The sequence below is a fragment of the Buteo buteo genome, chromosome 9, assembly GCF_964188355.1.
Source record: "Buteo buteo chromosome 9, bButBut1.hap1.1, whole genome shotgun sequence".
NCBI classification, from domain to species: domain Eukaryota; kingdom Metazoa; phylum Chordata; class Aves; order Accipitriformes; family Accipitridae; genus Buteo; species Buteo buteo.
The window spans coordinates 40,754,569-40,780,954 of record NC_134179.1 but is presented as its reverse complement, the minus strand read 5'-3'; the positions used below and the strand labels follow the sequence as shown (position 1 = coordinate 40,780,954).

General features: G+C 49.2%; 2 protein-coding genes across 2 annotated transcripts; one reads left to right on the top strand and one right to left on the bottom strand.

Moving 5' to 3' along the window:
* Positions 1-2,266: 2,266 nt before the first annotated feature.
* DBF4B (DBF4B-CDC7 kinase regulatory subunit) lies at positions 2,267-15,460 on the bottom strand. The gene is given in 12 exon segments (XM_075036149.1): positions 2,267-2,973; positions 2,975-4,279; positions 4,866-4,975; positions 5,689-5,815; positions 6,058-6,174; positions 7,052-7,094; positions 9,091-9,127; positions 9,715-9,785; positions 10,739-10,808; positions 11,332-11,382; positions 12,525-12,716; positions 15,327-15,460. Coding segments are annotated over 12 exon segments (2,328 nt in total). The 5' UTR covers positions 15,438-15,460; the 3' UTR covers positions 2,267-2,879.
* Positions 15,461-15,792: 332 nt separating this feature from the next.
* On the top strand, positions 15,793-26,386 carry CCDC43 (coiled-coil domain containing 43). The gene is made up of 5 exons (XM_075036148.1): positions 15,793-15,982; positions 21,329-21,416; positions 23,615-23,750; positions 24,421-24,479; positions 24,888-26,386. The coding sequence occupies exons 1-5, from the start codon at positions 15,806-15,808 to the stop codon at positions 25,073-25,075; spliced, it is 648 nt and encodes a 215-aa protein (XP_074892249.1). The 5' UTR covers positions 15,793-15,805; the 3' UTR covers positions 25,076-26,386.

The window sequence follows — 26,386 nt, the reverse complement described above, 5'->3', positions numbered from 1 at the left end:
TGGCAGCTCTGCAGCTCAAAGCCACCCGTGAAAGCACCCAGGCTTGCCTTGCCAGGAAGTTTGTTGAGCATTTTAAGCATGGTGGTGCAACGGGCCCCCTCTCCACCCATGCCAAAAAACCACCTTGACACCCTTGTTAACAGCAGCCACTTTGGTTTTCATCGCTTTTGTGCAAAAGTGGGGGGTGCAGAAGCATTTAGAGGTGGAAGGGAAGGCAGGACAGGGCAGGGACATGCCTGAGGTTGGGGAGCAGGGAGGGGGATAAGCCCCAGCCCTCCTCCTTTCCCCTCTCCAAGCTCTGCCGCTCACCTTATCATCGCTTTGCAGAGACTTAACGAACTGAAACCTGCAGCAGCTCGGGGATGGAAGGGGGGCAGGTTTGTCTCAGCCTGGTTTTGGCAGAGAGGAGCTGCTGTGGGGTCACGCCTAGCTTGGGGGGCTCACATCCACCCCCACCGCATCCCCCCCACCCCACGTGCACGGGGGCTGGCACACACGTGTGCGGGGAAGCGTCTCCCACGCTGGTGTCGTCAGACAGCTGCACGAGGGAACAGGCTCCGGGAAACACCGATTGTCTCCTTGGCCACGCTGCAGCAGTTCCCAGCACTTCCAGGGCAGACCTTGCCTGGATCAGCCCCACACCTCCCTCTGTGAAGCTCGGCATGGGGCAGGCAGGGCTTCGAAGCTGTGACCTGCTGCCCTCAGGCCTTCATCTTTCTCCACGCAATAATTAGCCACAAACGCAGCAACAAGGTGAGGAACCTGCGGCATTGAGCACAGCCCAGCTGATCCAGCATCTGCTCTGCACCTCAGGGAGGTCTGCAAGGTTGCCAGCTCAAGGGCGACAACCTCTCCCAGCACTCTCCTGGTGGTCCTCAGGACCACAGTGACAAAGGGGACCAGTGCTTCACAGGAGGGGGTCTACACCAGATGACAGCAAACATATCTTCAGCAAGAACATCTGACCCAAGGCCTGAAGGGTCCCTGAAGTCCACAAAGCCGTTCCTACAGTCCCCAAGACCAGGGATCCCCATGATGTAGGTCACTGGTCAACATTAGGAGGGGGCAGGCAGCAACCAGGGCTCCCTCTCCCTTCCACAGAAGGGCCAAGCTTGGTGAACCAGTGTCACCCCCCATCGAGCTGATCTCCTAATGCCATCTCTCCTAACATCCCAGGGAAGCTCACTGTCTCCTCCATTGAGCAACGCTACCATGAAGTAACCCAGTCTCAGCAGGGGACAACGGACCACCTCGAGTTTTGGTCACATCCAGTGATCTGGAGGGACCCATTCCTAGCTCACCCTGCAGGCCAGGTCACCCCTTTGCTGTCTGAGGGGCACAGAAGAGCTGGTGTCTCCCTCCAAGGAGCACATCCAGATGTTGGCCAGTTTGTGCACCAAGCCCGTTTCTACCTCTCTTCCAGGGATTATCCTCCAGCTGGGACAGCAAGCAGCTACAGGGACAGGTCCACAGCAGAGTCCCATGCCTGGTGTGGTTCAGCTCTTGCAGCAGCTTTGCTCAGCCCTTCATAACCTGTATAGAGTCTTCGTTAGGTAAAGAAGAGTAAGAGTTTGGCTGTTGCACTGCAGAATTATTTAGCTCAGGAGGAACTCTAAAGTCTCTAGGGTCGGGCCTCCTGCTCACAGCAAGGCTACCTTATCCAGCTGCTCAGGGCTTCACTTCAAGCCTTGAGCAAAGGAGGATGGTTGCCCTTCACTCAGAACTTGAGAAATCTCCAAGGATAGACAGACCCCACTGCTCTGGGTGCCTGGCCCAGGGCTGTCCCACCCTCCTGGGCAGGGAGCCTTTCCCAACCTGCACCTTGGAAGCCCCAGTTTGGGACACATGGCACCACTGAAAGGTTGGCTCCATCCTACTTGGAACTGTCCTTCAAGAAGTGACAACCTCAGCCACCTCTTGGCAAGGCCAGCCCAGCCCAGCCTCCATGATCTCTCCTTGGCCCCATGCCCAGGCAAGTTCTGTAGTCTCCAATGAGTGCTCTCCAGTTTCTCCACATCCCTCTTTACCTGGGGCCGGCCACCCCACACATGGCCACCACTGCGCTGGTTACAACAGCTTCCCACAGCCTGCTGACCACATTCCTAGGACAAACCACACATGGGGTGATGTTATGTGACCACAGCCACTGCTGCCCTGTATTCAGCCTGGTGCCCACCATCATCTGCACATCCTTTCCAGCAAGGTTTCTGCCCAGTCATCACCTAGCCTCTACTGATGGACTTTTCACAGGATTTTGAGTTAGTTATGCTTAGGTCACCAGACAAGTTTTACCTGGTGCACAGCCAAGCAGGATCTCATCTTCCATTTTATTTCAAAGTTTAAAAGTTTGCTAAAAAAACCCAAACTTAGTAGCAGTTACAAACATCCGTAAATACTCAGACATCCAACAAAACCCCAAATCACATGAACACAGATCTCACCCCCAGGGCCCCCCTCCCCACTGTCTTTGCACCTCCAAGGACTGGGTGAGAGGAGGAACAGGCCATGCTCTCAATCTGGAAGGGCAAAGAGCATATTCCTGCAGAAGAGATACTTCCAGAGAAAGACTATCTTGTCAGCAGCCCACTGAGGAGTTAAAGGAGGAAGCTATTGGCTCTAAACATTACTGGCAGTGGGGAGGGAAGATTCCAGTCCCTCGCACAGCCAAGGACAGTGAAACCACCTCATCACCCATCGGTTCCCAAGAGGAGAGCTGCCCAGGTTGTCTGCGGTGTCTGGAGACCACTGTGCAGCCAACAGTCCTCGCTCTGGTTCTCGGCTGTACCTCCTGGTCCTGAGAGGGAGGGTGGCTTGTTAAATTCCTTGCCAGCCACTTCACAGCTCCCACTAAGGGCCCAGAGAACAGCCAGGAGGTGGTTTTAGCTAGTCCAGCTGCCAAAAAAGGTCTCGAACATGGGGAAAGAGGTTCCTTTTGTCTCTGTGCAGCAGTTCCGGCAGTTCTTGTCCTCTGTCTGCCCAGGCAAGCTCTGACTTCTGCTTCAGGACCGAGCAGAGCTGAGACTCATACCCACTGTCCTTTACATTGACATGTGTCCTTTGGAGCAAGTCCCTGTCCACAGACTGAATCCTGCCATCCTGGACACTCGTTAGTGTGGAGAGCAGCTGGACATCCCAGTCTGACTCAGAAGAACTTCTGCTGAAGTCATGATCAGCCTGTGCATTACGTGGAAGAGGCTGAAAGAGCCTGGGGCATGGAGCCTGCTCTTTGCTGTGGCCTGGGAGGTCAGGTAGTTCGGGTGCTATTTTTTGTGCTGCTCTGACACAGAGCAAGCAGCAACATCTGGCTTCAGCCACAGGCAATTTTGGAGAGGGCAACCGGCCAGTAGGACAGCTGGTCTTGCTCATTGTGCTCTCCAGTTCAGGACTATTCACATTTCTGTGTGTGTTTTCATTCTCCCCTCCGAGCTGCTTCCCTTGGGAACTCACGTTCACTCTGCTCCAGCCACGCTCGCTGACAGTGCTGGCTGCTGCAGCCTCTGTGGGATCAAAACCCACAGACACAGCTTCAAGGGAACCCGGCCGTGACGCAGGGTCCCCAGGGTTCCCACAGGGGCACAGGTCCAAACCAAGGGAGCTACGAGGTCTGTTGGAGAGCTTTGTGCTTAGGGGCAAGCTGCCAGCCTCCACCACACCAGGCAAGCCTGGCTCAGACATCTGTCCCGCACTCTGTCCACCCATCCCACCATCCACTGGGTTTGTCTGTTTAGACGGAGAGAGGTCACTACCCAGCTCCAGCCTGGGCTTCTTTCCTACCTGGGTGCTCTGTCTGGAGGAAAGCCGGCGTTTCCTGGAGGCAGGCAATGCTTGTAGAAGATGGCCGATAGACCCAAGCACTTGCTGTTTATGAGGTTCAGATGAAGAAGCAATTGCCTCTCCAGCATGAGTGGCTGCTACATGAGTCCTCCAGCCCAGGTCAGGAGCCAAGCCCGAATCTGTATCCCCCACTGCAGACTCCTCCATGGTGCCAGGCACAGCACAGACCCCTCCGGTGAGTTCTGCTCCAAGAGGCAGCCCCAGAGAGCAGTTCTTAGACAACCCCCCTCCTTCTCTAGGATTACTGACCCTGTCCCTGGGCAGGCAAGGGGAACATCCCTTGGTCTTCAGGCCATGATCACGCTCAACATCAATTAACAGTTCCGCAGCACCCTGCTCAGGCTGCTCTCTTTGCTTTCCCAGCTCCGCTGTCAGCATCTCAATTCCTCCTGTAACTTGTGCTTGAGGCGCTAAGCGTTTGTCTGTCAGGCAAGACCGAGGTACCCTGAGAAGAACCATCAGTTAATGCTCACTCTCTAGGCCTAGTAACACCCTCCCCCCAGTGAGATGAAGTGTTTTTTGCAGTGCAGGGTGTTTGAAGCCCTTGCTCAGGAGACAGTAAGAAATTTTAGACCGGTGAAGCTCAGCAAACAGCGATACTGCTGCTGGCAGAGGAGATGGGCAGCATGAGTGCTCTCTCAGCCTTCTCAACAGCCCAGGGCCCAAGCACAGGAGTGCTACAGAACAGCAGGGTTTGTGTCAGATGCAGGGAGAGAAGAGATGGGCTCAGCTGCCCTTTCTAGTTTAAGAGGCACTAGAAGTCCACGGGGAGTTCCCCAAAGCAGAGAAGACACAGAAATGCAAGAACAACATCTCCCACAGCTCATCTAAACCTTGCCTGGCAGGCGCCAGGTTGATCCTGCAGTCAGCTACAGCCCTCTGCTCCCTGCTGGCTGATTGCCTGGCACAGGGCATGAGCTAGGGACCAGTACCACAGCAGCACCGAGACTCAGGCCCCGTTTCCATGAGTGTGCTGTGTGGCACCATACTGCTTTTCGGCTCCACGAGTTACCAGACTTGCAAAGACTTACTTGGCTGACTGCTCCACAAAGTTGTTGGTGAGCTGCGAGATGACATGATCCACAGGGGCGTACTGTGAGTCGTCCAGTGCAAACCGCTTGTGCTGGGAGCTCTGGAGATGCTGGAAGGTGTCAGAGGCCCTTTTAGCAACACTTATCCTCTCATGGGAGGGAAATTTGCAGTAACAGCCACCTCCCACTGCCTAACAGACTAGAGGACGAACAGCCTTTTCACAGAGCCATTGTTTGGAAGCAGATTTGGGAAACATGGGCAATGCTGTTAACCCCAGTTGCTTACAGTGAGTATTCTGTTCCCATAGACACCTGCTGATGAGAAGGCTGTGTCTATATCTAACAGCAGCCTACAGCTTTCCCCAGCAGCTAGTAAAAATGCAAACTCCAAATACAGACTATCACTAAAGGGTGGGCTCTGAAAAGCCACATTGTTTGGCATCTTCCAGGAGATAAAAACCCTCTTCCCACCTTTTTCTTTTTTCCCCATCAGCTTGTACCCCCTGACTGCTCTGGAATAGGCTTCTCACCTTACAGATCAGGTAGTGGGATGATCCCTGAGGCTCTCCTAGCCCCAGAGATGAGCATGTCATGCTCCAATCTTCAAAACCATTGTTTGCACAGACCAGAAGTTCAGAGCACAGCTATACTATGGTTTTCATCTATGAGGCTGATCCTACGAGATACCATGAAGGCTGTATGTATAGCAATCTGCCTTCCTTCCAAAATGATTCGTACTGATAATGGGCACATCATGATTAACTAAGCTGCTGAGTGGCCCCTGTAACTTTTGCAAGGAACCAGGTCCCAGGGGAGCCTTTACCTTCTGTAGCTCTTCAAAGGTCTCTTGGCAGCACTCACAAAATCCCCTCTTTTTCTTTGGCACAGTGACTGGTGTGGACTGGGGGGTCTTCTCCCCCTCGCTGCGCATCGGACAGCCCTCCACACCCCTGCAAGGTAATAGCAAAGATCTTCCCTGCCCTCACTTGATAGCATCAGCAGGTACCCAGCTGCCTGCGTAAGGGCCAGGGAGGCAGTGCTGCCTTTTATAACTACAGCTGTTTAACCCAGAACAGGGCTCCTTTCACCTGCACCCAGAAGGCAAGCGATTCTCTAAATCCCAGGAACCAGCAGGGCAGCAGTTAGCAGAGAAGTTGGGTTAAAAACTTGCACAGAAGGAGCTACAACCTACCTGGCTCTGCAAGAATTTGAGAGGCTTTTCAGAGGCTCAAATGGGCTGGAGCTTTTGGGTGCCAGGAAATTCAGGTCGGGAAAGCTTTTGAACTGGTGATGGAAGGGTCGGAATTGCCTGAAAGCAGCAGATCAGGACATCAGACTTGTAGCAGTGATAGCATGGTTAGAGAGCTGTCCCCCCCACAGAGGAGCTCAAGGTGCTGTCTCATTTATGATGGGATACTGGCCATCGCTGTCCTTTCATTTGGCTGCTGCAGAGATTTCCCATTTCCCACTGGAAGTCCTAAACCTGATTCCCAGCAACAGCACTGATGGGGGGGATGTTTTGGACAGAAGGCAGGCTTGCCTGCTCAGGTAGAAACCCACCTTTTGCCCCCAAGGCACATCAGCAGCAGCCAGTGCAGTATTTTCAGCTACACAGCAGCATGGGAAAGTTTTGGTTCCCAGACGACATCTTCCTCTTCACACTTTATTGCATGCAGCAAGTAAAACCTAATATTTGACTCTGCAGCTGCCTTAAATGTTGTCTTCAGAATAACTAATTAATGCTCTGGACACTGTTAGAGTTACAGAGTTGTTAGAAACACCACAGAGATCAGATCCCCTTGTGCTGGATGCTGTAATCAAGTTACAGGCCCTGACCTCATGTGTTTCAATCTCTTTCCTCATTTCAGAGGGCTCAAGCAGATTAAGTGACCTGCCAAGGATCACAAACAGAATCCGAGCAAGGAAGTAAACTCTGTTGTCAAGTCTCGTTTAACACCTTTCCCCCCCCCCGCCCCTGACATATGAGCCACCTAGATTGTTTCTCTATACTCCATTTGCCTCCCTCTAGGAGAGTGTCAACTTCCCTGTAACAGGGTCTTCAAAGAAGCCACGCTTTGCCTTGCAGACAGAATATTCACTGCAAATAAAACCAGTAAAGGACTCCTTCCGTGGAAGCCCCTGAAGTTTTAAGGTGAAGGTATGATGTTTAGAAAGACCTCATTTACCTGCTCTGGTCTTCAATCTTCAGAAAAGGAGGCTTCAATTTTCCTGCTTGAAAAAAACCTGGTTACAAGTTGCCCTGGCCATATTCCCTACTTATTCATTCATCCCCCAACAAAACTGGGCTACAGAGCCAAGCTCATCAGTACTTCTGACACCCACAAATGCCAAGTGATGGCTAAGAGCAGCCAAAACAGCTCTTTGGGTAATCTACGACAACTCCCACCTCTGGAGTATTCAGTAGGGTGACCAAACCCTAGAGGCAGCCCAAACATGGACTGTTTCCGCCTTTAAAGAACATCCAACTAAGCCCTTTGCATCTTTAATGTCTACTCAGTCTTATCAGCCAGTGGCCTAAGCCCAAGGCTCCAATTCTGATCTGAATCCTAAAAACTGTCACACATCCTCAACACAACATGCCGCCAAGCACGAGAGATGAGTTTATAAGAAAGAAATTGCAGCAGCAGTCGCACAAGCACAGAGCTCTGCATCAACCCTTCCAGCACCTTTTTCTCCATTTACCTTTACACACCAGCCTGGAGTTCAGAATGGCTCAGGCCAGGATAGTTAAGTCAAAGCAGTAAGAGCTGCTGGAGACAAACCAACATGCTACATAGGCAAGCCTAGCACGAGAACTCTACTCAAGAGCAATATCTGGCCTTTGCTTAGTCCCTGAGGAGGGCAAACAGCAGCTATGCTTCCTGCAGAGGCATAATGTATATTAAGGGAGCAGAAGAAAGCCTCAGCAGTGCATTCAGGAAAAGGTTTTCAGAGCCCAGCTGGGAGAAAAGGCTACCAGCTCCCTCCCGTCTCACAGGTATGTTCAACTCACAAGTGATAACATTATGCTCAGCCTGAAAATCTGAATACAGATCTGGTTAAGAAACAAATAAACACCAAGGTATTCCCACAGGGCATCTGCTTGACCCTGAAACCAAACCTCCTATGCCTCCCTTGTTGCCTCTGAAGGGCAGTGTTTTGTTTTCTTGTGTTCGCGGCACTCGGTGCTATTTTTTCTCCAAAGAAATTTTAACCTCATCCTCCAGAAAGGCTGAGTCCACCTGTCCTCACCAGTTAGATCCTTGAGCCTCATCCTGAACCTGCATCAAATGTGCTGTTACGTCACTAAAGTAGCTATTTAAGTACAGGATCAATTTTTCTGTGTAAATGCTGCCACATGCTTAGCACTTCTGAAAGCAAGGCCATGTTTAGGGCCCTAGATAAAACTCAGACTGGTGCGCAGGTCCTGAGCTCTCATGGCAGAGTGCTGAACAGTGACAAACGGTTCAGCTGTCACAAGTCCCCAGGCATGGTTCAGAGTGTGCCACAAAGAAGAGCTCTGAGCCTGCAGCAGACGATCTGCCTTATCCATCAGCTTTTTGAGCCTTTTTTCACCACCTTCCCCCCGCAAACTGGAAAATAATCTTCCAAGTGTCACACACAGAATCCAGGTTGGGGTCTGCTCTGAGATATTACTGAGTGTTCACCCTCCAAGGAGCGAAGTCAAACAAGTCACAGATTAACTTACGTCACTGGTGCCAATCTCAGTACCACAATTGGCTCTTGTCTAATTGCAGATGAGAATCTGGTTTTCCCCCCCCTCCCTCCTCCTTTGGAAGTGTTATCCCTAGATTGGTGTCTCAGCAGTACATTTCAGCCTAACAGAAGTGAGTGGGTTGTGAGGAACATGCTCTCCTCTGTAGGATGCATTATTCTTCAAAACTTCGTTCGAGCCAGTGGATTCAATATGCAGTGCCAGCAGCACAGTTCTCAGGTGCCTCGGGATTGAGGGAGCTGCTCTGCAAACAATTTATGGGATTTTTAAAAACACTGCCTGAAATCAAAGGCATAACATCCTCAGCTGTATTAGCAGGCTGCAGCTAGACTCAGACAAGGAGTTACAAAACCCATTCAAGAGAAACTGCCTTAACACTTGGCATATTTTGGATTGCTGAAGTTTCAGATGGATTTTCAAATTCTAAACAAGGCTTCTTCAAGCAGCTCCACATCTGAGTGTAAATAGGAGCACAACTTCCAGGCCTACCTTTGCGACATTTTGATCCTGATGTGAGGCATTTTGCCTAAAGGAAAGAGTGACATATTTAGTATGGGAACCAGCACAGGCAGAACTGTAATTACCGATCCCAGAGCAGCAAAGCGAGATTACAGCAGTCTCACCCACCACTTCAGAGCTCCTGCATCAGAGACTATATCACCTCCCCCTGATATTTTGTCTCCCAAGTTACCTAGAGTTAGTTTAAATGCAATATACAGACTGCCACTCTCTGATCTTATACCGTACCTTCTCACTGACCTCCACAATGCATTAAAAAATACTTTAGAAAGCCAGCGTACTAGTCACATATGATCTTTGTTTTACCCTTAGTCCCTTAAAGTCAAAATCAGTATTACCTGAACTACAGATGATGTTGATAACTAACAGATGCCTCATTCTCATCTGGTTTTACCTCCAGTTTATAAAAGGAAAAAGTCTTTGAATTTTGTCATCTCCATCAATAAACAGAAGCACCAGCTTGCCCAGTGTTGGATGAAAACCTAGGAGATCACCCTGCTTACTAGCCCATTAGCACTAGAGGAGCTAGAAGGACTGCTTAGAGCTACCGAGGGATCCTGAGCACCTCAGATTGGCTGGAGTTCAGTCAGTTACCTCTGTCTTCTGGCACCGTTTCCTTGCTCCTGAGGTGGCACGCAGCAGCTGTTGAGTGTATGACAACATTTCTGCACAGGTGGGATGTCAAAGAGCCATAGCTCAACAAGAGAAGGTGAGCTGTTCCCCTCCACCGACTGCAGCACAAGTATAACTCCCCATCCTCACTGGGGAAAGGCACGTAGCACCTGAGCCTGCCATCCCCTGGCAGAGCATCACCAATACACAGTTAATTTGCCCAAGAAGAAGGCAAGAAAGAGTGCTTTCTTTGAGGGATGGAACCCCATTTTGCTCTTTTGCAGAGCTGAAGGCTAGCTTCAAGTCTCTGCAGAAACAAGACACCGTTAGGAATTTTGCAGCATGCAGACCAGACCCCGGCATTAGACAGCCCTGACAGGCTTGCAACACTGCTGCGGTTCAGCAGAGCTGGCTGCTCAGGAGCATGTAATAGCAGTGGCTGCCTCCATCATGCGCCCAGACAAGCTCAGCCATGGCTGTATGTCACTGTCATTGCACACTCAGGAACCTTTTACTCCAGACCTATTATTAGAATCAGAGTTTCACCATCTGTCTTTCTCATCACCCCCTCCCCATTCATCACTGAGACGGGAAGCGCCTTCCAGCACAGATCCTCAAACATCAGCACTTCCTAATTAAAAATGACCAAATCCTGCCGTTTCCATGATCTGTACTTCTAGGTCTATTAGTAAAAATGGTCTTTTTGGAACAAATTAATGCACTGACCAAGCTATGAACATTTTCTAATATTACAGCCTCGGTATACTACAACATACTTTGTTTGCTATTGTAAATGTGACAGTAGTATGTTCTATACATACAAGTTAACCTGGTTTTTGAAGGGCAGACCTAGTTAGCCATGGCCAGGATGGCATCAGTCAAGTACCGGGTATTTCTTGCAATTTCTTCCTTCTCCTGTACCACACTTGCTACATTACTTCTGCTCCACCTGTCTCAAAAATCACTAATTACCAACAGCTAAATTTCAGTCTACAGAGAAGGATACCATCCACGTGCAAGACCTGGACTCCCCACAGGCGAGCGTTGGCGAGGATACTGCTGCCACTGCAGGTGTCCTGTACAAACAGAGAGGTTTGGCAAGGTACAGCTCAAAGCAGAGATGGCTGTGTGAGCACATGCAGCTCCAAATCTAGTTTAGAGAGATTTTCCTGTTGCCCAAGTGACAGACCATTGCGTAGCTGTTATTAAAATCAGGGCAGAAAAGCAGAAAAGGTTCAAACTCATGCTTTATCTACTCCAAATTAGCAGTAGCATCTAGGTCAAATTTTTAATCTCTGCTATAGCATGAGCTTCTAAGTGGGCACTGAGATTCTTTTGGCCACTTGTGATATTAGTGAAAGGACTCCAGGGGAGCCTTTTGCCCCAGCTATGCAGCTTTAGTTCTTTCTAGGTTAAAAATTCATCTAACAATGGGTCTTGTGTTAATAATTGTCTTGTGTTGAGCACCCATACCAGCCCTAGAATCTGCTCCCTTCAGCAAGCAGAGGCTCTGGAGAAGTGGCTGGCACTGGTTCCGCACTGCTCAGCAGTACTTTGAACATACCCAGCTAGAGAAAAGCCCATCCACATACTGCTTACCTGATTCTTCATGGCCTTCTGTAGCAGTTCCTTTCCCCTGCTGATCAGAGCCTGCAGAGAAAGAAGCCAAGTACTATGTTATAGCAAAGAGCTACCAGGCAGCAGCAAGCTGAGGACAGCATGGCTGTCCAGTAAGAATGATTTCTAAGTGATACCCGCTCTCCGCTGGGAAGGGAAGCCTGGCCAAGACTTCATCTCAAAGACAGCAGGACTGAGCATTTCCAGGGAATGCAAACCACAGAGGCACCCATTAGGTCTACACTAAGCAGCTGTTCAGCCAAGGCTTAGCTTTTACTGAACAGCAGTGAATAATCCAGAGCAAGCCAAGAGGAAGCAGCAACTTAGCTTGGAGACTCTGCCTGCCACATCTCAGTGGGCTGGCAGGGGTTAGGAACATCCTTGCTAGCCCTTCCTGGGAACAGAGTCTCATTTGCAAGCCAATGATTTCAGCAAATAGGTTAAGCTTTTTGTATGACAAGTGGATAGCGCTATGAGCAAGGACAGGTGAACAAACACTGTGAGTGAGCAAAACCCCTCACATTAGCTCAGGCTTCCCACCTGCAGGTGGTCCAGGTCCAGCTGGCAGAGATACCCATGGCCTAGACTGGGTTAGTAGGCTCTCCCCAAAGTCACAGCTTCCAGTGGACACCAGCGTTCAATGCAGGACGTTGGAGCTTTGGCCACAAGCACTACTGACCAGAAATCCCAGCCCCGGCAGGGTGAACAGGACTTAGAGAAATCCCTTCTGGCAAGCTGCCCTTGTAGATCTCCTCCCAAGGCAATGGCCTTGCCCTACCTGTGTCTGTGAGCCCACATCCAGAGCCTGCAATGGCTTTATCTTTTCTACATTTCTCTGGCTTTTCTAGATACACCTCTGCATCAGAACAATCGCCTATTCTGTTGGGAAGCCAGCTAAACCCTCTATTTCCTCTGCCATTTGAGCAGATATCCTTGTTTACTAGCTCAAAGCTGTGACATGCATATTTGAGCAGACAATGATGTGCAGATACAAGGAGCATTGGTATGAATATGAACAGCCAGACCAGAGGGGAAAAAAACCCACCACCAAACAACAACACCCAACATGTTTGCTCAGAGCAGGAACGAGTTTACCTTCCAACACTGGTCTCAGGTTCTACTCTATGATCCCTTGGGCCAAACTTTGAGGTGGCCTAAACCTTAATAGCTCTTACAGTGTCTGATGGCTTCTGGTGAGGTCTGGTATTGTTCCCTTTGGAGGTAGAAGGCATTGGGCTCATGGCTTTTGCATCTTCTGAAGTCATGCTGCTCTGCTTCTCAGTCCGAGTCCTGGCTTTGTCTCGTTTAGCTTCTTTGTTGCTGGAAACCACGTAGCTGATTTCTTTGCTTAGGAAGCTTTCGGTCACCTGCAGCAAGAGACGGAACAGAGCAGCTCTGAAACTGTCCAACTCTGAGCTGAGAGAGTCCTGCTAAACAAGAACTACTGTCTTTAGCTTAACACCCACCCCCGCACCCCCAATTAAGGGGCTGCTGAAAGTACTCATTTCTACAAGTAGTTCCTTCTTCCATTCCTTACTGCTATCTCCCAGAAGGAGAGGAGATCCTATGATGCACAGAGAGTGCATGCCCTAGGGATACACTGCAAATAATCACCAGAACCTTCAGATTGAGACTTCCATGATGCTGTCTACCATTACCTACTCCTCAAGCAATGGTTTCAGAAAAAAGCAATAGCTGAGAAAAAGGCCCTGGACATCATGCATGAGTGTGGAAGAGCTCTGTTCTCAGGAGAACAGAACACATTTTAGCAAAATAAAGTAGAAAGTGAACAGCTGGACAAGAAGCTCCACACATAACAGGGCAGTAGGGAACTAGAAAGCTGAAACATACACGCACCTTTGCACAGATGCTAGAAGTCCAAGGAAGAGGTGGAAACCCAAAATCTGGGATACTAACAGTAGGCTTATCAGAAACTCAACAGAAGGCAGACAGTCATGGGGCACTAACACATGGGTATGAAGCCCACAGAAAGACAAAGATCTGAGCTGTCTGAAATCACAGCCGCTGAACAAGCCGGTTCTGCTGCATTACAGAATCCCTGTGGATTGAGATCCCAGATCCACCTGTGTGAAGCACCACAGGTGACACTGCAGGCTGCCCTGCAATAGTGACTTCTGTTAGGGGAGATCAAGGGGGCTGCAGGCACAGAGGAGAGTAAATCAAAATCTCCCCATTGAAATAACACTCCAGGGTGTTACCACCCCTAAGTCAAAGCTAACTTCAAGACACCACATGCAAGTCCAAGGTCATAAGATGCCCTTAACTTGGTCCTGAACAACACACAGGACCTGGGTTCGGATATCACTACCGAAGAGCACAGATGGTGTCCGTGGTACAATTGAATTCAGCATCTCCACATAAGCAAGAGGAATGAGAACTCCACTCCTGGTGGGCTGCATTTCAGAGAGGGAAGTGACCTGAGACAATGTTTGATAAGAAACTAGAGGGACAGTCAACAAGCTAAAATTATTTCCAAGTAATGTGGCAGCTATATGTAGAGAAATAACTGACTGCTGGGAGCAAGCAGTTCTCATACTTGAATATGTACAGCTAAATAAGAGATGCTATGAGGAGTGTCCCCAAGAGTTGACAGCACATCCAGGGGAGGACAGAAAGAAATCAGCAAGTTCAGCATGAAGGTGCAATTAAAAAAGGGAAAAAAGTGCAAGTCAGCTTCCCCACATCTTTACAGCCAAAACATGATCCTGGTGGCAGAGATAAAGCAGCAACAAGAACTAAACGAAGATTTTACACCTGTGTGTAGCATTGAAGGATTTAAGGAAGTTTTGGGGGGCACACAAGAAATCCACCTCAGAGATTAAAACAGTCTGAAAACAAATAGCAACAACTATAAGGACGAAACTGTACCTAGGAGTCATCAGGAAACTGAAATATGAAGCTGATGAACAACCAGCTGCTGGGTACAACCCCTGTCCTCAGTTCCAGCCCAGGTGACTAAAGCAATGCTACTTTTTGAAAGGGCTTGGGAGACGATATACAGAATTAGTGAGCAATATCAGCACCAAGGAAATCTAGAGAGGCCATGAAGAATGCCATATGGATGCACCCAAACAACAGCTTCACAGAAGGAAGGGTCCAGATGGCTTTTCTGGGAAGGCTATAAGAAAAAGCACACAGCTCCATTACAAAAGAGACTTGGCTGGCACTACCCTACTTTATGTTGAATTCCCGGAAACATTTGGAAGTCCCACAGCTTCCCTAAAAAATTAGGCTGCCACAGGCTACTGTGAGGGATGAGGGGGAACCTGGCAACCAGTTACCACTGCCCAGAAGGTGCTCCCCATGACCAGGCAACCAGTTATCACTGACTGGAAGATGCTCTCATCACCAGATGACCAGTTAGTACCTACTGGAAGGAACTCCCATCACCATAAAACCAGTTACCACCTGCCCAGGACATGCCCCCACGTCCAGGCAACCAGTTGCCATCCACTGGAAAGTGCTCCCAGGACCAGGCACCCAGTTACCCCTAACTGGAAGTCACTCCCACAGTCAGGCAACTAGTTACCACCGTCTGGAAAGTGCTCCCATGGCCAGACAACCAGTTGCCACCACCTGGAAGGCAGGGGCAAGCAGTTTTCATAGCAGCTAGTCACAAGCGGGACCGTGCTGCCCAACGACACCGTGAGGGGTCCAGAAAGACCCAGCAGCGAGGCGGCGGGGAGCAGCGAGGGGAGGAAGGCGATGGAGGGCTCCCCGGTTGTGAGGCGAGGCCGGGCACCCACCGGGGACCGGGAAGGGGAGCCGGGCCGTTGCTTCACGACGCCAAATTCAACACCGGGAGCAACGAAGGAAAACGGCAAGCCGTTAAAATAGGAGAGCAGGCAGACAAACGGAGCGAGATGGGAGGCGGGGGCCGCCTCGGTCCCCCAGGCACCCGGCGGAGGCGGCCCCGGGAGCGAGGGGAGGGCCCGGGAGCCGCCGCGGCCGCTCACCCCGCCGAGGCGCCGGATGACCTCCGCCAGCTCCCGCGCACTCCGCCCGCTCGGCAGGTCGAGGTAGAAGGACTTCCCGCGGAGCGGCCGGGGGGCGGCCGGGCCCGCCATGGCGCCCTGGCGGGGAGGCGCCGCCGCCGTTTAAATTCCCGCCCCGCCCCTAACGGCGGCGCCGCTACGGCGGCCGCGCAGGGACACGCCGCTCCTCGCGAAGGTGGCGCAGCGCGCTCGCCGCTCCTAGGGGGAAGAAACGGGGCGCTCGGGGCGGCTGGGGCGCGGCCACGGGCACCGGCGAGCCGCCCCGCCGGGTGCCGCCGCTCTCTGTCTGGGGGCACGGAGGAGCCGATCCTTTAAGCTCCTCCGCTCTCCCGCCGTACGCCGCCATCAGTTTGTCCTCCGCGGCCACCGTCGCGCCTCCCACCCCGTTCTCCGCGGGAGGCCGCGTGCGCATGCGCGGCGGGAGGCGGCGCGGCTCCAAGATGGCGGCGCCCGGTGGGGAGGCGGCGGGTGGTTTCGCGGCCTGGCTGGCGGCGCGGCTGGAGGCGCTGGGCCTCGACCGCGCCGTCTACGGTGCCTACATCCAGGGGCTGCTCCGCGAGGAGGAGAGCGACGAGGAGCGGCTGGAGGCGCTGCGCGGCGTCCTGGCCGCCTGCCTGGTGAGGGACGGGGCGGGGGGTTCCCCTGGGTGGTGGCCGCGCCGCGCCGCCCGGGGTGAGGGGCTGGTTCCGGCGGGTGTTGCCGCCCGGTCCGCACCGCTGAGCTTTCCGTCTCCCCGCCGGGACTGCTCCACGCCGCCGGGAGGCGACGGGCGGCCGCGGCCTCGCTGGGCCCGGAGAACCGTGGGGAACGCGCGGGAGTCGCTCCCCTGAAGCCCTGGGGTGGCTAACCGCCTTCCCCGGGGGGGTCCCCAGCACCTCCGGGGGTCCTTCTGGGCTCTTCAGGTGTTCGGAGTTTGGGGGGTTTTGTTTGTTGGGGAGAGGGGTTTGTGCCAGTTTTGAGACTGATGGGACACTTTGGCAGCTGCTGTGGAGCGTGGCTGTTCGTGTGGGGGAAAATAAGGGTCGTTTTTTGTTTGTGCGGAGGACGCAGGGTTCAGCCTGCCAGCTGGGTGGCTTTCTGGTAGTGCCTAACTGTGTTGTAAGAACCGGTTTTTAACGACAAATTCTTTAGAGTGGCTCACCGGTAGCTGTGTTAGCTGGTGGTTGCTTGTCCAGCAGATCTCGTTCCTCGCAGCACGGTGTTGTTTTCCAGGAGTGAGGCCATTGCGTCAGGCTGGAGCTGGAGTCTGTCTCCCAGCTGGGACAGAGATTAACCATGCTGTCAGCCGTGTGTGGGCAGAGGCTGGAGCTCTTGGGGGTGGGCAGTGTTTGCTTCTCCCCCCACTCCCGAAACTTCTGGGAGAGAGTTAGAAGAGTGCAGAAAAGAATTTCTCTTCACTAGTTATCTTCTTTGTGGAGCTGTAGGATTTTTACGGTGTCTGTATCTCAGACTGTTGCGTAAATGGATGTTTTGTAGTGTAAAACGTTAATAGTAAGTGCATGCTGCTGTTGATTAACAGTCTGCTCAATGGCTATTGCTGACTTCTTCCCAAAACATCTGTATAGGAGCACAAAGCCCAAAGGGACTTGGTTGTTATAATCATCTTTTTGTTATCATAGGTAACTATATCACGTAATTTCTTCTGTTCACTGACTGCGTGCCGTTTTAAATTGGTTTTCCTAAAAGACAGAGCACCTCTTTGCTGCCTTCCACCATCCCTTCCCCACCCTGGGGCACCAGCAGTAAGTAAAAGAAGCGTAACTGCAGTAGTGTAGTTTTGTGCCTAAAATAATAGGAGAAGCAAACAGTGCATCCTGCTGGTGTCAGGGGCAGAGCAAAATGTCTTTGGAAAATGCTGTTCTAAAATAGCTGAGGTTAATTAACTTGCCTTCATTTTATCACCAAAGGCAGAGCCTGTGTCTGATCCTTGACCATGCTGGTTGCAGACTCACAAGCCTGAGGTGGGCCTTGCCTTTCACTGTGCATGCTCCTTCCGAGCTCTGAGGTACGTAGTGCGGTGGTTGTCCCTTGCCCCGCAGTAGGCTGCATTATGTTCTGATATTTCCTCTTTTCTCTTTAGTGCTCAGTTACCCTTCTTGTGTGCTGCCACATGGTTTGAGAACCAGTGCAGGGTTTTTGTGTTCATCGAGTTCTGGGCTGTCTTTATCCTGTTGTACCACAGCCCCCTTTCTTCTCTTCATTTTCTTCTTTGTGACACAGTCACAGCTGACTCTTGCTTCGTTTGCAGTTTTGAGCTGTTTGATTTTTCTGCAATTCTTGTAAAACGTTTTTGTCTCTTGAACCCTCAAACTTTTTAAATTTTTTTTTTAGTTGGTCCATTCTTTTTCTTTCATTTGTAGAGACTTTGCTTATTTCCGTATTGACTTTTGAAACAATCTTTTATTTGATTAATTTGGGGCCTTTCTTGCCAAGTCTTTTATCTTTGTTCTATACACAAATTCCAGGTAATTTTTTCTTTGTTTTTGACAACCCTCATGAAAATAAATTTCAGGTGACCTCTGCACTCATATCTGTGGTTCCTCAGTCCTGACAATGTCATGCATTAGTTCCCTGAGTTTATTCAGATGTAACCATTTCAAATCAAGAAACTTAGAACTGACATCTATTTCTGTTCAGGTCTTCTCTTTAAACCAGACAGAATCTGTCTCCCCTGTATTTTCCATAGTTAATTTTTGCTTGTATTTACTAACCTCTAAACCAATATCATTTCTTGTTTGTTTGGGGAATACTTGATGAAAGTATTTGGTAGTTGCATCCTCAGCTCTCTGAACTCCACCACTATTAGTAGTGTTTGCTCTTATACATGGGGAATGAATCTCCCAGAGGCACAGAAGTCAATGCTCTGCTAGAGGTCTCCATCCAGACTGCAGTCAGATGGAAGGGTGCTACAACAAATACCCCGCACTTTGTAGTAGAACTTCTCTTTGCTTCCTTCCATAATGGTTTAGTTTTGCCCAGGCTGCCCCGTCATGTTTCTTTTCTGTTGCTTCATTCGTGTCCATTCACACACTGTCATCTTTGTCTTTCATTTCTTCCTTTCTCTAGCTCCAAGGCTGTTTTTTCATTGTTTCTGGAATTGCTAGAACATCTCTCACTTTTGTGTTCTTCTCCCCTCATAGGCCTGCCTCCCCCGATACAGAAATACCTGATTTGTTTCTTATTGCTCAAACCCTCGTTAGAAGGTTGTGCAGGTCTTCTGCCATTCATTTTCCTTCCTGCTTGCTGCCATTTCTTTATCATCACTTGCCTGATTTTCTTCCTTCTGCATACTGAAACCAGGTGCCCAAGGAGTATGTCTCTCCCAGCCTTCTCTCCTGGCTTAATATAAAGTTACTTATTGTTTTGCCAGCCTTGATTCCAGCAGGCCAGTATTCCCTGCATTCAGGGGAGCCCATCCATTGAGGACGATCCTTTTACTATGAGTGTTTCTGGCACTTAAAAACTTTCATGTCTTCCGTGTCCTTGAACCATGCTGATTTTCCTTACCTTTTCATGACTTACTGTGTGTCTGAGGGCTCAAGGTTCCCTCTGACTGGCACTTGGAATGATGTTTCGGTGCACCTCATCCTCGTTGCTGGTCCGCTTATCCAGCATGTGTTCCTGTGAGGATCCCAGTGTCATCTCCCGGTGGGAGTGGGGTCGGTGGGTTCTTCCAGACCTAAACCACCTGTTTTCATACCTGATCTTAGCAGATTAGGCATCATCCTGTCCTCTGGATCTACTCGTGTTAAAGGCATGTTGACTTCTTAAAATGGAGTCTGATATCAGTGGGAATTGCAAATCCTTCGTCCTTCTGCTGTTTCTCTGATTGCAGATCACCTCCTCTCTGATTGCAGATCACCTCCTCTCACAGCCTTGAATATCCTGCGTGTTTGTTCTTGTAGCATGTCCTCCCCAACCCAGGGACCTTGTTCTGTTGTGTGTACAGCCATGAACTATGCTCATGATCTGGGTGCTTGGCTGCGTTGTGTGATGGCTGTGTGTCAGTTCTCCTGCTGTCTGCCTGTTACATGCAGAATTTTGTGCTTAGCTGTTGTAGGCTCAGGGTAGGAGGACTTCACTCTGAGTTGCTCTTTATTTGTATTGGAGCAAAAGGTGGGAATATTTTTGTGTATGTTTTTATCTCCTCGTCTGTCCCACAGTTGTGGAGAACTCAACTTTTCTTGCTGTCCCCCACGCAGGTGAGCTTTGTTCTGCTGGACGGGTAATGTTTTCAGTGACAATCTGTCCTGGAACTTGAAGGTGCTTTTTTTAGCTACCTAGTGCCCAAATTTTCAAGATGAGGATCCTGAACTTGGTGTCTTTTTGGTGGAAAGTCTGTGTGCAGGGGATTGGTGTGCTCATCTTTGAAATGCCAATTCCTGCACACCTGGCTGTGAAAGGTGGGGAAAGGGGCAGACGGCGGAGGTCTGGTTTCTACATACCTGTATAAGAAATTCTTTTCTAGGCAGAGCTTATCAGGTTTTCTGCCTCCCAGAGCTAGCTTTTGGCATAGGCAGGGTAGGCGATGGTCAAGGCTGGCAGAACAGCTCTAGTAAGAAGTTACCATTGCTTTGCTGTTTGATTTGTCCCTGCTTGAGTGCAGTGCTGCTGCCCCAGGAGAGCAGGATGACTGTAAGGATTTGCAGGCAGTGCCCGGACCTAGCCTGAGCATTAATAGCTGCAATGCACTGGCCAGACCTGCTGAGGTGCAGGGGAAGAGAATTTCTCAGTCCCAGCTGTCTCATTCCTCAGGTGTCCCTGGCCACATAGTTTACATTTGGTATCAGCTCTCCTCAAGTGCCTCTGCCTCTCTGCCGCTGGTTTTTCCTAAGCAAACCCCATTTAGTGTTAATGAGCAGAATAAATAAAAAAATATTGACACTTTCTGCCTGTTGTACACATATGTCTTCCCACTGAAGCACTCCTGGTTGTAACTCTTCGAAACACTTTTTTTTATCAGGATTGTGTTTCGTGCCTGGATTCAGCTTCTGTAACCTGAACTCATGTATCAGGCAATTCTTACAGGAATGCCGTGACCGCAAGTGCTGAGATGTGGTAGAGTAGTGTGTCACCTGTCCTCTGCTGGAACTTGAATTAAGGTGTTGATCAGTCCCCTGAGAAGCTGTACATAGGCACTGAGCAGAGAGCTAGTTATGGTGGAGCACCACAAGCAAAGGATCTGGTGATGGGAATACCGTCCTGGTGCTGGTTGGGTGCATTTCCTTTCTCCCTGCAGTTTAGTCTTCCTCAGTAATGAACTACAGTGTGAATACATTCCGCTGCCACCTCTAGATTGTGTTTAATGCTCCAGGCAGGTCAAGGGGGACAAGAATATCCCTGCTGGTGGGAGGAGATGGTCTATCAGTACCATCAAAGTGGTTTCAGCTCCATACTGGCCCTGACTCAAGTTTTATCCAGTCTAGTTTATTTACTTTATTGAGATTGGCTTGGAGGTGGCCTTTGAGTAGCTTCTCTGCAGCCTTGCTCAAGAAGAGAGATGATGCTGGGCAGTAGATTTCTAGAGCAAAGATACCCTGATTGCCTTTCTTCAGTGTTTGTAGGACTGTTGCACCTACAGAGCTAGCCACTATGAAACCAGTGTGTGTTGTTAGAGCTGTATCATGAAAAGTAAAGCGCTGTGGTGATACAGCATCACCTGGCGTGGTGCAGAGCTGTTGGATGGCAGCCTTGACACCTTGTGTTTGCCTAGCAGGTCAAGGCATTCTCTAGTCCTGAGCTGTGTCAACAAGTAAGTGCATTGCATGACTTGCGTCGTCCCAGGTTAACCAAAGTCCCATGTATGCATTGAATGAGTAGATGTCGTGTGAAAAGCTGTATCACTTGAGCTTATTGCTGGGTGTTCAGATTCTTTGCAGCTGGTACTTTTCATATCTGATTCATGCTTGTTTAAAGCAGACCAACTTTGTTCCAAGACTGAGAAGTCTCTTTTCCCTTACTAGGAAGAAGATCTCTTAAACGATGTTTGCAGGGAAGTAGTCGAGAAGTGGTCTGAATCTCAGATTGTTGACGCCAAAGAGAAAAAAGAAGGTAGTGTCGCTGCTCGGTGTGTCTTTCCTCGTGGTATGAGTAATTTGCAGGGCCTTCCCAAGATGAGAACTGTGTATTCATCCTGTTAGGAGTTAACACCAATGCTGCTAATATGTTTGCAGATCTGACTTGCTTATCATTGCCATTGCTGCTTATTTACTGTTTTGTCTTGAAATATGAAATGAGGATGAGTAGTTTCACGTTTAGCTGTCCCTAGCATTCTGCTGCTCTTTGGGTTCATAATCCTGCAGAGGAAAAGCTCTCTCTTTTTTTTTTTTTCCTTTAGGATTTTTTCAATTTCCTTTCGCAAAACACCTAGGGCTTTCTATCCATTCAATGCTAGCAGTGTAGCGATGGCAGCTAGCACTCTGATGGTAGATGCAGTTGTTATGATGTAAAATGCCTAGGCTAGTTCAGTTTATGCTAGTTTGGAAAGCAGGTGTTAATACAACTACAACTGCACCTATGGAGAGCTGTGCTGTCCCTTCTGCTGCTGCTCACCCCAGTACACATCAGGAAAGCATCCTTATTTTCCTCTTTCAAAATCTTCTCTTAAAACTGTCCTTTTTTTTCCATAAATGCTTGTAGGGGGGGAAGCTCTGTGAGGCTGCTGCTGCTATACTAATGCTGCTCCTTTCCCAGTCATGTATATAGCCCCACTGTTTCTTTGTTCCCTCTCTGAATTCATCCCTCATCTTCAGCTGTTGGCTCAGGAGTGAAGACCTCCGTCTTGTTCTTGTTCATCGGGGGAGGCTTGTTCTGGTCATTGAGCAGACCTCTGGAGTACAATGAAGTCATATGCTGGAAATATTTTGCTGGTTTAAGCATACTGCATGGATCAATTAGTCATCTTCCAACTGCACGGACCTAACCGTAGCCTGTGACAATGTAACATCCCTTTTGGCTAAATCCTGGTTTTTGTTTGCTTTGCATTTTTTTGTTGGTTCTGGTTGCAAACAGAATATTGTCACCGACTGATGTCATTCTAGAAGTAGTTCTCCCAGTGAGCCCTTATCGTGAGGCCTGTGTTTATATAGCACTTTTCTTGTCTAAACCTCAGCATTTCACAAATATCACTCACCTTCTCTTTATAGATGAGGTGGCTGAACCATGCAGTGGTTCAGTGGCTTTCCCTGAAAATTCACTGAAGTCTGTCCTTGGCCTAACCTTGCCTTTGGCTGGGGACAGGGAAAAGTTAGGCTATTCTGTGCATTAAATAAAATAAATCTCTCTTTTTGGGGACATGTGATTGGAATTGCTGGAGCTGCTGCTGGACTCTTGCTCATACCATTGGTTACCCGCAGGGGTTTTTCTTACTTGTCACAGAAAGAAGGTAGCAGTATGTGTCTAGGTGGTTAGAAGTGCAAGGATTTAATTATTTCACTGTGGTTCCACAAAAGGATAAATCCCCAATGACGTCAGAATAACAGAATCCTGAGGATAAGTTATTAACAAACTAAAAAGAATTTGGTGTCAAAACCCAAATGTCATTTTAAGAAACGTGCAGCAGAACTTCCATGTTGAAAGGTTAATCAGCTGTTTGTTTCCCTAGGTAGGTAGAAAAAGAGTATTAAACTCATCAGCCACTTTGGGTTTTCAGAATTTCTATTTGATGTGGTTTTAAGTACGTAGTTAAACAAACATATTTAGCTGCTTTTAACCAGAAGACAATGCAATTGGGAGTAAAATGGATTTTCATTAGCAAGAGTCTTATTATTTCAAAGTTTCATCGTGAAACTTCCCTTGCTCCAGGAAAAATAGCACCTGATCATGGCTGTGTGCAGCATGGGGGAATTCCTCCTTGTGAGGAGAAGCTGGTGTCACATCACCGCATCAGACACCATGCTGGCCTGAACCATCCCCTCAGTGGCTCTTCAACAGCTCAGGCTCTCTCAAGTCTGAGACTGAATTCCCCAAAACAGCCGGCTCGCTGTGCTCTGTGCATTGACAGCACCACTAGTGACCTTGTGAGAAGGCTCGTGGGAGGAGGGGAGGGGGTGAGGCTTCTCCCTTTAGCTCTGTGCATTTGTCCCCAGCGACAGCTGCCTCCCTGCAGACGGGACACAGCCTGTGACAGTGGGACGGTGCTTTTTGGGGACTGCAGATGTAGGAAGCAGCGGTGTGTGGCATCTCTTAGCTGGGACTTCACTGCTGTGTCTGCAGGGACTGACTGATGCTCTGAGTCTTCTCCTTGCCAGATGAGATCCAAGCCATCACCAGCATGATGGAGAAGCAGGCCAAGATTGTGGTGAAGCCAAAGGAGGTGTCCCAGGAAGAGAAGCAGAGGAAAGCCGCCCTCCTGGCCCAGTATGCCAATGTGACGGATGAGGAAGAATATCCTTTTCCTGACCTAGTTGAGACTTGGTGCTTTAAAGGACAATGTTTATTAAAAATCTCCTAAACCAATGCCCTCCCAGCTTTGCAGTGCCTGGTGGGGAGAACTGGGGAAACTTTTCAGTCTTCCTTCTCCATGATAGAATAACTTCCATGGAAAAAAGCATGGAAGCTCCTAGTTTGTGGAGTGCCATGAGCAGATGCTCCTTTAAGTATGTTTCTCTGCCATTTCCAACATATGTTTGGCTGAGTAAGGTTTGCCCAGTCCAGGTGTGTTGCAGAAGAGGAGTGAATCACCTCCCAGTAGCTATGCACAGTAGTTTATGTATTGAAATTATGTCTTGCTTTCTGGTGAGAAAACCGTGGAAAAGATCCTCCTTAGAGAGAGTATGTGTAGAGTGGGAGAATTTAAAGTTAACTCTTCATAGTGCTGAAGAACAAGTTCTGCATTGAAGAGCAAAGTTGAATAGGAGGGAATCGTACCTGGCACTTGAGCAGCAGGAGGGAGCTGAATATGGGGGTTTGTGCTTGCCTGGTCCTTGATTGTCTGTGTTAATTTTTAGCTTCTTCCTCGTGGCTTGATAAAACTATTTGACGTGTTTTGAGTTAAGTGTGACTGTCTAGAGGCACAAGTTAATTACTGATGTCCATATTTCCTTAATTCTCTCACTGGTGAGGATGAACAGGATGGATCGATTGCAACAGCAGTAAATATTGGATCCGAAAAATGTATCCTTTGAATTCTCAATGAGTTGGGCTTTTTGGAAGGAAGGCAGCTTCCACGGTGAGCTTCCCATCCATCCTTATCCGTGTTGATACTCCCTGTTTCTTGAGGGCCACCTTTTAAGTTTGGTGATTCATTTTTCTTTTCATGTAGCCTGACCTTGCTCATAATGAAAGTCTTAAGAACCTGTAGGCAACTTGATTTTTCTAGGAAAAAATCCTTTCCTAGAGAGTGTGTATTTATTCTACATGACTTTTCTATTTAGAAAAACAAGCAGAGATTCCTTTTTCTTTCTCCATTCCTCGTTCCCAAATTCCTTACTTGCTTGGCGAGGAAGGTGAAGAGGGGGGTAGAATAAACCAGCCCATGTGCAGCTTCAGCCAGAGCGTTGTCTGCCCTTAACACACCACCAGCGCTGTTCCGAAACACAAATGTGGAGGATGTCTTGAATGCCAGGAAGCTGGAACGGGAGCTACTGCGAGATGAGTTCCAGAAGAAAAAAGAGCAAGATAAACTCCAGCGAGAGAAGGATAAGCTAGCCAAGCAGGAGCGGAAGGAAAAGGAGAAGAAAAGGACACAAAAAGGCGAGCGGAAGCGATAGCTGGGGTTTTCCAATTGGACTCTGATGGGATAAAATTAATGACAAATATGGGGTGTGTTTAAAAAGCAGCAGAAATTCTGGGCACGTGGCTGGCGAGTGGTTCTTTGGAAGCGCTTCCTTTTTTCTTTTTTTTAAATTTAAAAAAAATTTTTTTTTTTACATAGCAGAAAAGAAATTTCAAGCACCTCCTAAACTCGAAGCGTGCCATGTGCTTGTGGTGTCAGATGTCCCAGTCAGTTATTGTGGCCAATGTCTGTACCAAAGAACGGTGAAGTGATTATGTCCGTGTCTTTAAATTGATTTTTACTTCTAGCCACTTCAAGCAAAGCAAAACAAGATGTAGGAGAGGGCTTTCAAGCTGGCTGTGTCCTCCTGCTGGCCTTGGTTTGCAGCAACAGTGTGTTAGGATTTGAGAACAGAACAGAGCCCCTTTCTGACTTGTAATTAAGGACATGCTGCTACAGGGCAAATGTGAATTTATTTACACTAGCCTTGAAAAATGTATTTGCAAATACATGTATTTATACTGCCATGAACAACGCTATGTCTTCGTTCTGGCTGACCTCAGCGAGGGCAAGTGCTGTTCTGCAGCAAGAGAAAGGAAATGTTATGAAATATATATGAGTTGCAGCTATGAGACTGCATCACCCACAGGCTCTTGGTGAGGTAAAGGCTGTGCTGATTTGAGCATCAGCCGCAGCAGTAGCAAATCGGTTGAGTCCTTACACTATTTTAAGACTTCATGCCGGTAGCTGGAAAATGGTGCTCCCCGATGTTTCATGTGGGTGAACATTGACTGTTATTTCTATGGCAGTTGCCAGGGCGAATGCTTTAATGCAGGCTCAGCACTGAGTGGCTGTAGGCAACTTGGATGTGCTGGGTTTACAAGCCAGTTGCTCTCACCAGGCACAGCTGCAAGTGGGAGCTGTCTGTGGGGGCTGAATACTTCTCTTGCCCCAAAGGGCTTGTTACTTGCTGTTTCCAGCCGTTTTCGTGATGGTGTCACCTGCCTCTGGAGAGAACACTAATTTCTGTAAACTGAGTGTGAAGGAGGAGCTGCAGCACTTTTGGGGGCACAGAAGGAATGGGCATGCCTCGCCCCTGTGCTGCTTTGTGCTCTGGCTGTGGTTTGCTGGTGAGGTGTGCTTCTAGCAGGAGGCGGCTCCTGAGCTGCTGGTGGTGCCTGTCCCCATCGCCTGCTTTCAGCACCAGCCTGACTAAAGGGTCATGCCTCCTGTTTAATTAGCTGCTGCAAGTGTGAGTATCTAACTGCTTTATCTTTGGACTTGAATAATAAAATTGGTTGGCCAA